General features: G+C 48.6%; 2 protein-coding genes across 2 annotated transcripts in view; one reads left to right on the forward strand and one right to left on the reverse strand.

Annotated features, from left to right (window-relative positions):
• Positions 1–2,529: 2,529 nt before the first annotated feature.
• On the forward strand, positions 2,530–4,621 carry tsn (translin; the record flags this gene model as incomplete). Its single annotated transcript, XM_084452068.1, has 6 exons — positions 2,530–2,663; positions 2,960–3,053; positions 3,153–3,249; positions 3,504–3,619; positions 3,927–4,006; positions 4,400–4,621. The coding sequence occupies exons 1-6, from the start codon at positions 2,598–2,600 to the stop codon at positions 4,619–4,621; spliced, it is 675 nt and encodes a 224-aa protein (XP_084308194.1). The 5' UTR covers positions 2,530–2,597.
• A 2,852-nt stretch (positions 4,622–7,473) lies between these two features.
• arhgef49 (Rho guanine nucleotide exchange factor 49) overlaps positions 7,474–11,398 on the reverse strand; it is a gene marked incomplete at both ends in the record, with an annotated part of 15,987 nt that continues 12,062 nt past the window's right edge. Inside the window, 3 exons of the mRNA XM_084452069.1 lie at positions 7,474–8,320; positions 9,940–10,085; positions 10,225–10,777. Coding sequence (XP_084308195.1) covers positions 7,474–8,320; positions 9,940–10,085; positions 10,225–10,777 — 1,546 coding nt within the window. The remainder of the gene's footprint in view (positions 8,321–9,939; positions 10,086–10,224; positions 10,778–11,398) is intronic.

An 11,398-nucleotide genomic window follows, 5' to 3' on the forward strand; every position in this document is an offset into this window, starting at 1 on the left:
GGGGATGCTGCTGCTCTCTAGAAAGTGTAGCTACATTATTATGGATAGAAACTCAAATATAACGGAATACCAGGGAGGTAACAGCAACACAACTCGTCTACTGTAACCTGGCCTAGTCTGATAGCTGTAATAGGCCTATGTTGCTGCATATGAGATACGTAGTTCCGACCAAGCAATCTGATTGGTTAAGACTATACAGTCTTAATTTTGACAGCAAATTTTGATTCAGTTTTAGTCAGTCTTTTGACTAACAATGAATTTCTAAGCATATGTATTTCTCTCGTTTTTTAGCCCTCACACAAAAATGCTTCCCACTTACCGTGTCCCTCTTGTAAAGATGCAGTCGGTTAGGATGGGTAACAAAGTTCTGCAGACACAGGTTGTTTCCGTCTAAGGCATAGGCTATATAAAACTAGCTAAACTTATTTTTGCGCACAACTTCATAGCAGTAGGACAGGTGTGCCCACACCTTTTTGGCTTGTGAGGTCTTTTTGAGGGCTCTTTTTGACCCCTCAAAAAGAGACGCCCACCTCCCGGCCGGCCCCCACCCCCCTGCCCCCGCCCCTCTGATGACTTGCACAATACACTGATGACTTGCACAATACACTCTGTCTGATGACTTGCAATGGAGTCAGCCAGGGTTGCATAGCCTTATCCAGACTTTTTCGAAACTTTTCGAGTTTCTGATTGATTTTGCTGGGCTACTATCAGCCCTCTAGTTTACCGTGGTACAAAATACATTAGAGATAGAGTTGTAGCAGCTGCACCTACAAGCCTAAACATTTATGAAATTAGCCCACATGATTAAATCATGAAAATACTCAGCTAAACTACAGCTGATTGTGACTGATACTGATTGGTTAGGGCCAGCCCAGAGAGATCTGACCTGCTGATTGGTTAGGGCCAGCCCAGAGAGATCTGACCTGCTGATTGGTTAGGGCCAGCCCAGAGAGATCTGACCTGCTGATTGGTTAGGGCCAGCCCAGAGAGATCTGACCTGCTGATTGGTTAGGGCCAGCCCAGAGAGATCTGACCTGCTGATTGGTTAGGGCCGGCCCAGAGAGATCTGACCTGCTGATTGGTTAGGGCCAGCCCAGAGAGATCTGACCTGCTGATTGGTTAGGGCCAGCCCAGAGAGATCTGCTTCCTACAAAAAGAGATATGAGAGAACATTTGAGGACAGTGAAGAAGGACAAAACGCAGAGTTATTTTATTTCTTTACACACAATTATATATTTCCATATGGCAGCAGGCAGGGAGGAGGAGGAGAGGGGGTCAGAGGGACCAGGCAGGGAGGAGGAGAGGGGGTCAGAGGGACCAGGGAGGAGGAGGAGAGGGGGTCAGAGGGACCAGGGAGGAGGAGGAGAGGGGGTCAGAGGGACCAGGGAGGAGGAGAGGGGGTCAGAGGGACCAGGGAGGAGGAGAGGGGGTCAGAGGGACCAGGGAGGAGGAGAGGGGGTCAGAGGGACCAGGGAGGAGGAGAGGGGGTCAGAAGGACCAGGGAGGAGGAGAGGGGGTCAGAGGAGGGACCAGGCCGGGAGGAGAGGGGGTCAGAAGAGGGACCAGGCCGGGAGGAGACAGGGAACCTCGGGTCATCGAGGCGACTTGACACAGTAAAGTCAGGTGTTTGATTTTCCTCAAAGCTGAAGAAGATGAAGTCAAGGGAAATGGTCCAAGAATTGGCCAAGTTTTGTCTTTAAATTGTGTGTCTGCCCAGTGATTCAGGTAGCATGTGAAATAGCAGCCACGAACTCAGCGGGTTATCCGAGATGCGGTAGCAGCGGCCAAAGCTCCTGCTGGCGGGGAGTGACGCTCTTCAACTCGCCGGTCACTGGCTCCCTGGAGGAATTTAGCCTGGCTGCGATAACGTTATCGCGAACGGAATGAATACCATCTACTAGCAAACAAAACATCTTCAGCTATAATTAACCTGTTAAAACTAAGATGCCTGGATAAAAAAAAAATGTCTCCAATGGATATATTTGACAAAAACAGGTTAATATCCAAGCGGTTTTCATTGCATTTCACATAAACGTGAACCAGAAAAGCACAACTGCGCAAGTACAAAAGTCAAATGACTACAAATTTGCCAAGATGGCGCGGTTCAATAGGGTTTCATTTGTGATAGTGGTCAGTGAATGGAGTGGCTGTATCATGGATGTATTGGGCTAAAGACTATTTTTTCCTCCAATAATAAGAAGGCTACGAAGACAGTGAGTTTGTGCACCTTCTTTGATTTGTTTGTGTGAAAGGCTTGATATATGTACCCTGGCTCTTGTATTATTTTTAAATTTGTTTTATTTCATTCTTTGTATTGATTGATTGTTGCTAATTTGTATTGTTTTGTACTGTACATTTTGTACTGTTTTGTACCTTGATTAATAAAGATTTATATAAAAAAAAAGAGGATGTATTGGGCTGTATCCAGTTCTATTAATACATCCATGGTTGTGCAATAGCGTGGATGATGACATCATCTCAATGCGACTGTTTACGGAAGGACCCTTAGCGAGTCTGCTCTCTTGCGCACGCTGGGGTTTTTATTGTTGAGTAGGAACTATTTTGACAGGGACTCAGTGTGAAGCCTAGTGCATAATATGTCTGTTACGGAAATGTTCAGTTGTATACAGGGTTTCATGAGTGCGGATCAAGATATAAGAGAGGTTCGTTTTCAACCAAGACTGCATTTTAATTCACGTTATCTACTCTGTGTGTTATTACCTAGCCAGATATATACAATCTCCAGCAATGCATGCAATGGGAACCCGAATTTACATGTGCCTGATTAATTGAGGGTGGTGTAAACACTACGGTGTGTAGTCAGCAATCAGCTTGCTAGTTATTAGTAATGAAACTCCGTGGATGCATCACTGGCACCAGCAGTCATCCTCACTAATGATCATCATCATCATCACTCATGACCTCTTGATGCATCCTCAAACTGAACCCTTGTTTTTAGGACATCAGGAAGGTGGTGCAGGTCTTGGAGCAGACTGCGAGGGAAATCTTGACTCTGCTCCAAAGTGTCCACCAAACAAGTGGCTTCAAAGAGAGTGAGTGTCCAATTAGAAGCTGTGTTGAACCTTTCTACCATGCACACTTGATGAGCACCTTAGTGCAGAGTATCCAATTTTCCTCTTTTGCCCCAACAGTTCCTAGTAAGTGCACCAAGGCTCGGGAGTTGTTTTGCACAGTCAGGACACACCTGTCAGACCTCAAAACCAAGTTCCCTGTGGAGCAGTACTACAGGTACAGTACAGCCGGGTTGGGCTCAGTTTGGTTTCAATCCCAGTTCCCAGATGGTTATGTGAGGCAAACCATCTGGCACGTCAGGTTATTCACATCCCAGGATCAGAGCTTTCCAGAAAATACATCTCTTTCCACGCAGCTTTTAGTCCCAAATTCAACAACATATCTTTATCAACTTGTATTACAATTACGGCTAGTTTACATTGTTGGCCTGTTCATGTGTTGACTGTTGTTGTTGTTGGATTATCCTGCAGGTTCCATGAACACTGGCGGTTCGTGCTGCAGCGCCTGGTCTTCCTGGCAGCCTTCGTGGTCTACCTGGAGAGTGAAGCCCTGGTCACTCGAGAGGAGGTGGCCCAAATACTAGATAGTAAGCATCTCATTTTTGTTTATTTATTCACACAAAGAAAGTGAAAGCTGACAAACATTGGCTAAAACAGCGCAACTAAAAAGACTAAGTGTGTGCATGTGAGGCTGGGAGCCCAATTAATAATAATAAACAATAAGACAGACGGAAGCACCTTTTTGGAGTTAAGATCTCTCTCTTTCTCTCTCTCTCTCTCTCTCTCTCTCTCTCTCTCTCTCTCTCTCAAATGCAATTCCTTGCGTTTTGCCTACTTGACCTGTCTGTTACCCCGTAGTAACTTAGTAACTCCCCTCCTTTCCTTACCCCTCAGTTGAAGTGGTCAGGGAGAAAGGATTCCACCTGGATGTTGAAGATTACCTTGCTGGTGTGCTTATAATGGCCAGTGAACTGGTGAGAGAGAACTCAGTCACTTCAGTCTCCATTGACACTTGTTTTTCTTTACATTTGTTTAGCCAGGGGAGCCCATTGAGTCCATGGTCTCATTTACAATGGTGCCGTGGTTACATACATCACACCGTATCCTGTGTGACCAGGGCTCCATTGTAAATGAGACACCGGTGCTTGACTTGGGCAGAGTACTGGCACCTCACGCTCGAAACGTCTTCTAGAAGCTCAACAGTATTGTGGAGCAACGGCACCTAAACATAAACAGTACCTATAAACGGCCTATTTTAGTCCGAGCCGAGCGCTGATTGAAACCGCTGTAAGATGACAGGCAGACGTGATTCCCATCCTGCACGCGTGACTGGACCTGATCTCTCCCGCCCCTCGTCCTCTCCGCAGTCTCGCCTGGCGGTCAACAGCGTGACGGCGGGGGACTACACCCGGCCGCTCCGCATCTCCAACTTCATCAACGAGCTGGACTCGGGCTTCCGCCTGCTCAACCTGAAGAACGACCCGCTGAGGAAGCGCTACGACGGCCTGAAGTACGACGTGAAGAAGATAGAGGAGGTGGTCTACGACCTGTCCATCCGGGGGCTGACCAAGGAGGAGCAGCAGGCCTGAGGAGGAGGAGGGAGGAGGAGGGAGGAGGAGGGAGGAGGAGGAGGGAGAGGAGGAGGAGGAGGGAGGAGGAGGAGGAGGAGGGGGAGGAGGGAGGAGGAGGAAAGGGGCAGCTGGAACAGAGGAGACCTCACCTGGACCAGAGGCCTGACACCCCAGAAGCCTACCACAGACTTGACTGTGTGTGTGTGTGTGTGTGTGTGTGTGTGTGTGTGTGTGTGAGAGAGAGTGTGTGAGTGTGTGTGTGAGTGATTGAGAGAAAGTGACAGTCTGTCCATTGGGTTGTAAAGCGCAGCAGCTGGGTAGTTTTGAAGGGGAGGGGGAAAATGCACCTGCATCCAACATCAAAGCGCTTCTCCTGTCACGTCTCACTGAATGTGGCTTGTGCTGTAATGTTGGGCGATGTCATCATTTGTGTGTTGAGTTTCCATGTTTATTTCACCCAAGGGGAAAGGCCATTGTTTAGACCTCTGCCCAAAATGTTGATTTTCATACATCCTTATGGCCACCTCCATGCCTGTGTTTCTAGTAGACCATACTAGTTTAGACCATACTAGTTTAGACCATACTAGTGTAGTTCAACTGTAATACTTAGAGCCACTATGTTGTGGAACTCTATTTGTTTCCATTAATGAGTGAAGTTGTGAGGCTCCCAAAACGATTCCAGTTGATTTCAGGAGCCTTTGTTGGATTGGTTGCTTAATAATAAAATAAAAAAAGGTCATTTGTTCAAAATAAATATTTCTACTTTGCACCACATTTTTGTCTTTTAATTGATTTACCTGATTTGCTTGCCAGAAATAAAAAGGTAAAAGAAAAGAAATGTTTATTTAACAGCTTTTTAATTTAATCCACAATATATTACATAAGGAAATATTACATTTTAAGTCTTTAAAATATGGAGGACAAAACTGTTGTACAGCTCAGCAGGTCTACATTGAAAGGGCTTTTCTCAAACATACATGGTGCCTTCTCTTATACTGTGGTATCTGGAACACTATGGAAGCTGAGAGAATTCTAACAGTGTTGACGCCTTTGGAAGGACAGCAGTAACAGAGGCAGTATCTGAACACCATTTAACTCCCAACACAGTGATTAGCTACATGTGCTCCTTCACTAACAATCAGACTGCATGAGTTGTTTAGGTTTGGATGATAGGTAGACAACTGTTTTGCCTTCACCTGCTGCATTCAGCTGAGCAATTATGGTTTTCTAACAAAGAGGTTCGTAAATAAACAATTGAAGAACTGAGTAAAGCTTTTCATAAATTGCAGATAACCTTGGAGAAGTCCTGACACCATGAAACAAGTATACCATTGAAATATTATAAAGTGCGTCCAACAGAAAGAAGAGCCTTCAGACCAACGACAAACACAGTCCAGGGAAACCACACGAGATAAGGGCACAGGTAGATCATGAGACAGTCATGATGGTCCAATCTACCCCTCTCTCTGGTGTGTGCATTTCTCCTCTCCCTCACATGGATTTCATTGGATTTGCAAATTCTTGCTTTAAAAGCCTGTGCTAAAACCAGAACTATGCTTGTAAATCAGCGTAGGGGAGTGGATAAGCACACGTCAGTGAAAAGGGTTGCAGTAACTGGTCCTGGACCAGGTCTACTAGAAGCAGTCCTTGACTTGGGCAGGAGCTCACTGGCCCAACTCCTTTCCTACTGCTTGAGTTCCTGCCCACCATAGCGGATATCAGATCAACAGTAGGCTACTGAGAAACTCCTGCAACCACACATGAACAGTATCGGTGGGTACCGGCACTTATTAACACGCAGTTTTGCCTGCAACGTGCAGATCAGCTGACGTGCCATACCGCCACCCACAGCCAGGGGGCAGCATGGTGCCGTTTCCCACTTTTCAATGCTACTGTGACAGACGCTCATTCAGGGGTAAGATAACTAACATAAAAGGCACAACATTTTGTAGTTTTCCAATAAAATGAGTCAGGAGTGTGTGGACTACATTACAGAATTACAGTTGGTTCCGGTAACGTGGGACTGGTTACACCTGTTGGGACGGGTTCTGTTGAAAGCGTGTTAATTTGTGTCAGGAAGGGAAACGGCCCCATAGCAGCTGACAACACTGTTAGGTCTAGAAGTCCTCTCTCATAAAGTGACCTAAAAATGAAGAAAACAAACTCTTCTTTTTCGCAGTTAATAACGTCAGGCGTCATCTTCAGCAACAAAATTATTATTTTTGAAAATGGCAGAGATTATTGCTGCATTGTGAGTTGACCCAAGCACAGTGATACACGTTATCAGGTCCACCCTATCGGCTCACCTGCCTGTCTGCGTCTCTCCTGGGAGTGTCCCATGCTACCAACGTAAAGGAAGGCCAGAGGTCAGCCACTGACCTCGGTCAGAAACCTCTCTCTTTGGAACTCCACTGTGGTCCAAGTCGCCAGTATGCTGTACATAACAGTAGTTTTTCACTCAGTTGTGCATTTTTAACTACAGTTTCTCCCTTTTTTGCAATCATGTCAATTCATGCTTTTCAACACAGACACCGTTTCAGTTCAATGAAAACACAGTCTTACAATCAAGGGCGTCAGTTTTCCCAAACAAAATCTCTTTTTTTGGGGGGGGGCAGAGGGGGGGGGTCATCAGTGTCTGGTAGTTTGCAGGTTGACACGAAAAATAACCCGACATACTCCTCATACAGTATGGCGCACTTACAGTCGTGTAGAAAAAAAAGTGCTCTTTTTCGTGTGAGCGCGGGCCGCTCGAGGACTCGCTATTCGCTGGGCCGTGTTCTCAGTGCGGTGGTCCTGTCCGTCTATGTACACTGGGGTCTCCAGGCCCACTCAGGCAGGGGACAGGACAGCTTCCCCCGGGGTCCTGACCCTCAGGACCGACTCTGGTTGGTGTTGATCATGATGTTGGGCAGAGCGTTGCGCCTCTTCCTCCAGGGTCCCAGGTCACGCGAGTACCTCTTGATCTGGCGGAACCACTGCTGCGTGCGCGACTTGTCCGACGCCCGGAACACGAAGGCCTCCCGGCGGATGTCCAGCAGCTCAAACGTGTCCTCGCAGTCCGGCTCCGCCGACACCACGCAGTTGGCCAGGCGGATGGGCTCTCGCAGCACCGCCAACTTCCCGCTGCTCTTGTCTTTGATCAGCACCAACACGCCGTCGCGCACGCTCTCCCTGGGGGGCTCCTGCTGCTCCCGCTCCCCCCGGGCGCCGCCGGCGTCGTTCTGCGGCCCCCCCGGACCCCCGTCCCCGGGCCTCTGCGTCCGCACCATGAGCAGGCTCTGCACGTTCTGGAACTTGAGCGCCTTGCTGCCCTTCTTCACCCACTGCCCGTCGGTGGGCTGGGACAGCTGCAGGGGGCCCTCCATGACGAAGCGCGTGCTCTCCCTGGCCCAGCCCACCGTCTTCAGCGACACCTCCCTCATCTCGATGTTGATGACCTCGCGGTTCTTGCGGCTGTCGCGCCGGAAGGAGCGCAGCGACCAGGTGACGGCGCCCTCCTGACGCGTCTTCATGTTGATGTGCTCCAGGTGGGACTCCACGCGGCTCTTGGCCTCGCGCAGGCGCCCGTGGTCCGGGTGGCACTCGGTGGTGGCCTGGCTGATACGGCAGAGCAGCAGCGGGTATTTGGTGACGCGCTGGAGCGGCGCCATGAGGAAGGAGCGCAGGTTCATGCGACGCAACGCCGTGTTGTCATTCTGAGACACGTCCAGGAAGATCCTGAGAGAGAGAAGAGAGAGAGAAGAGAGAGAGAGAGAGAGAGAGAGAGAGAGAGAAGAGAGAGAGAGAAGAGAGAGAGAGAAGAGAGAGAAAGAGAGAGAGAGAGAGAGAGAGAGAAGAGAGAGAGAGAGAAAGAGAGAGAGAGAGAAGAGAGAGAGAGAGAAGAGAGAGAGAGAGAAAGAAAGAAGAGAGAGAAGAGAGAGAGAAAGAGAGAAAGAGAGAGAGAGAAGAGAGAGAGAGAGGGAAAGAGGGGGACAGAATGATGAAGAGAGGCAGAGTCAGAGAGAAAGAGACAGAGGGAGTGAGTGAGTAGAGAGAGAGAGAGAGAAGAGAGAGAGAGAAAGAGGGGGACAGAGTGATGGAGAGAGGCAGAGTGAGAGAGAAAGAGACAGAGGGAGAGAGAGAGAGAGGGAGTGAGAGAGGGAGAGAGTGAGAGAGAGAGAGAGAGAGAGGGAGTGAGAGAGAGGGAGAGAGAGAGAGAAGAGAGAGAGAAAGAGAGAGAGAGAAGAGAGAGAGAGAAAGAGAGGGAGTGAGGGAGTGAGAGAGAGAGATTATAAACTAATCAATCAAGATGGTGTACCAGTGTCCTGGAAAGTAAAAGTAGAAAGAAGAAGAAGTAGAAACTAATTCCAAAGCTGAGAGAATCTGAGTCACTGAGTGAGAAATCACTGATCTAAGATGAGTACTGACTTCAGTTCTATTCCCAGACTGGCTCAGTTATGAATTAGTGATGATGCCCCCTCTCTCCCATTAAGAATAATACCATGAGAGTGACAACTCTTCTTCAGAGCTTCAGACTAGCAGCTCTACTAAGTACATGAGGACACCAATAAGCAGAAATATCTCTATAAGACCCATTCCTTTTCCTTTTAGTAAAAAAATATGGAAAATACACCCTGTCTTTAACATAACAATGTGAAATAAGTGAAATAGCTTTTATTATTATTATCATTATTTTTTTTTACAGGCATAGGATACAAGACAGTTAATGCCAGTTAATCAAGGGTCAGGCAGCACATATTCAGTCTGAACTGAGATATAACGAAGATGTTTGAGGTAATATATCCAGTCTAAACTACTGACGGTAGATGTTTGAGGTAATATATCCAGTCTAAACGACTGACGGTAGATGTTTGAGGTAATATATCCAGTCTAAACTACTAACGGTAGATGTTTGAGGTAATATATCCAGTCTAAACTACTGACGGTAGATGTTTGAGGTAATATATCCAGTCTAAACTACTGACGGTAGATGTTTGAGGTTATATATCTAGTCTAAACTACTGACGGTAGATGTTTGAGGTTATATATCCAGTCTAAACTACTGACGGTAGATGTTTGAGGTTATATATCTAGTCTAAACTACTGACGGTAGATGTTTGAGGTAATATATCCAGTCTAAACTACTGATGGTAGATGTTTGAGGTAATATTTCCAGTCTAAACTACTAACGGAAGATGTTTGAGGTAATATTTCCAGTCTAAACTACTAACGGTAGATGTTTGAGGTAATATTTCCAGTCTAAACTACTGACGGTAGATGTTTGAGGTAATATATCCAGTCTAAACTACTGACGGTAGATGTTTGAGGTAATATATCCAGTCTGCCGGCCTGTCTACCTGAGCAGCTCCTTGTCCTTCTCCAGAGCGTTGAGCATGTTGACCGAGGTGGACTGCTGAAGGCAGTAGGTCTGGAAGGCCGGTAGCATGTTGACGAACTCCAGGAAGATCTCCCCGATGCACACGGTGAGAAGGTCCTCATCGCCCTGCGTGAACACAGAGCTAGTAAGTTATCTACTGAGTGACACCACAATGTCATGCACAATCAAACAACTGATGTGTGTGTGTGTGTGTGTGTGTGTGTGTGTGTGTGTGTGTGTGTGTGCGCGTGCGTGCTCGCGTCACCTGGTCGAAGGCCTGGTCGATGCTGTCCTGCAGGTGTTCAGTGAAGCGCTCGTTGAGGTCGATGAGCTCCTGAACGTTTCCGAACACCACGGCCAGCTGCTCTGTGCTCAGCAGGCCTGCGCTCTGCATGGGGCAGTAGAACTCCTCCTTGATGATGCGCAGGTCCTCCCTGTAGCTGGACTCCGTGTTCAGGAACTCCAAGATGGCCTCCTTGCGCTCGGTGCGCAGCTTGGAGCAGCGCTCGCACATGCCCTCCCGGTCCCGCTGACCGCAGTCCGGACACGGCCGCCGGGCCTCCCATGCTCGGAGGGAGGCCGAGGGTCTCTTCCAGCCCCGGGCCAGGCCCGGTCCGATGCCGCTGTCCACGCGCTCCACCTCCGCCCCCCCGGCGCCGCCGCCGCCGCCTCGGTGCTGGACCCTGCGTGACTCGTCGTCATCGTCTCGCTCGTCGCTGAGGCCCACCACGCCGCTGTCCACGCTCAGGCTGCTCACGGTGCTCCAGCGATGCTGACCGCCCCTGCGCGCCCCGGGACCCCCCCCCCCCTGCTCGCTCCTCGCCCCCGGGCTCGGAGCGGCCGCGCAACGCTGCCGGGGCTGTGGGAGACACACACACACACACACACACACACACACTGTTAGACTGAGGGTTCTGTGGGAGAGGGAGGCACACCTTGAGATCACAAATGTGTTTAAAACACGAGACAACATCAGGGACCAGGGTTCGCGCCCCGGTCTGAGTATGGCCGGATCCCAGAGAGAGTGGGGTGGGGCGGCTGTGGTTCAGGAGGTAGAGCGGGTCGTCCAATGATCGCAGGGTCGACGGTTCGAATCCCGAATCAAGCAGCCGGCTCTCTCTTCCGGATCGCGGGGTTGTGCAACGAATCTTCCACAGTAACAAGGGACAATTGGACAATAGGTTGGCTACCAAATTAATAAAAAATCGGAAATAGATTTAATTAACACAACCTGTTAAAAAGAAAGACTTTGTGTCCCTCTTGAATACCTGCATATCTGTTATTGACTAGGCCACTATGATTATCCCCTCGACCCTCTATGACCCCCCACGTTGACCTTTGTCTCTGGCCATCAAAAGTATGTCAATAGTGCATTAAGGTCAATACCACCATATATTGACTAACATATGTCCTGTGTCAGTCAGAACAAGACCAGACCT

This window comes from Borostomias antarcticus, assembly GCF_949987555.1.
Source record: "Borostomias antarcticus genome assembly, chromosome: 17".
Taxonomy (NCBI): Eukaryota; Metazoa; Chordata; class Actinopteri; order Stomiiformes; family Stomiidae; genus Borostomias; species Borostomias antarcticus.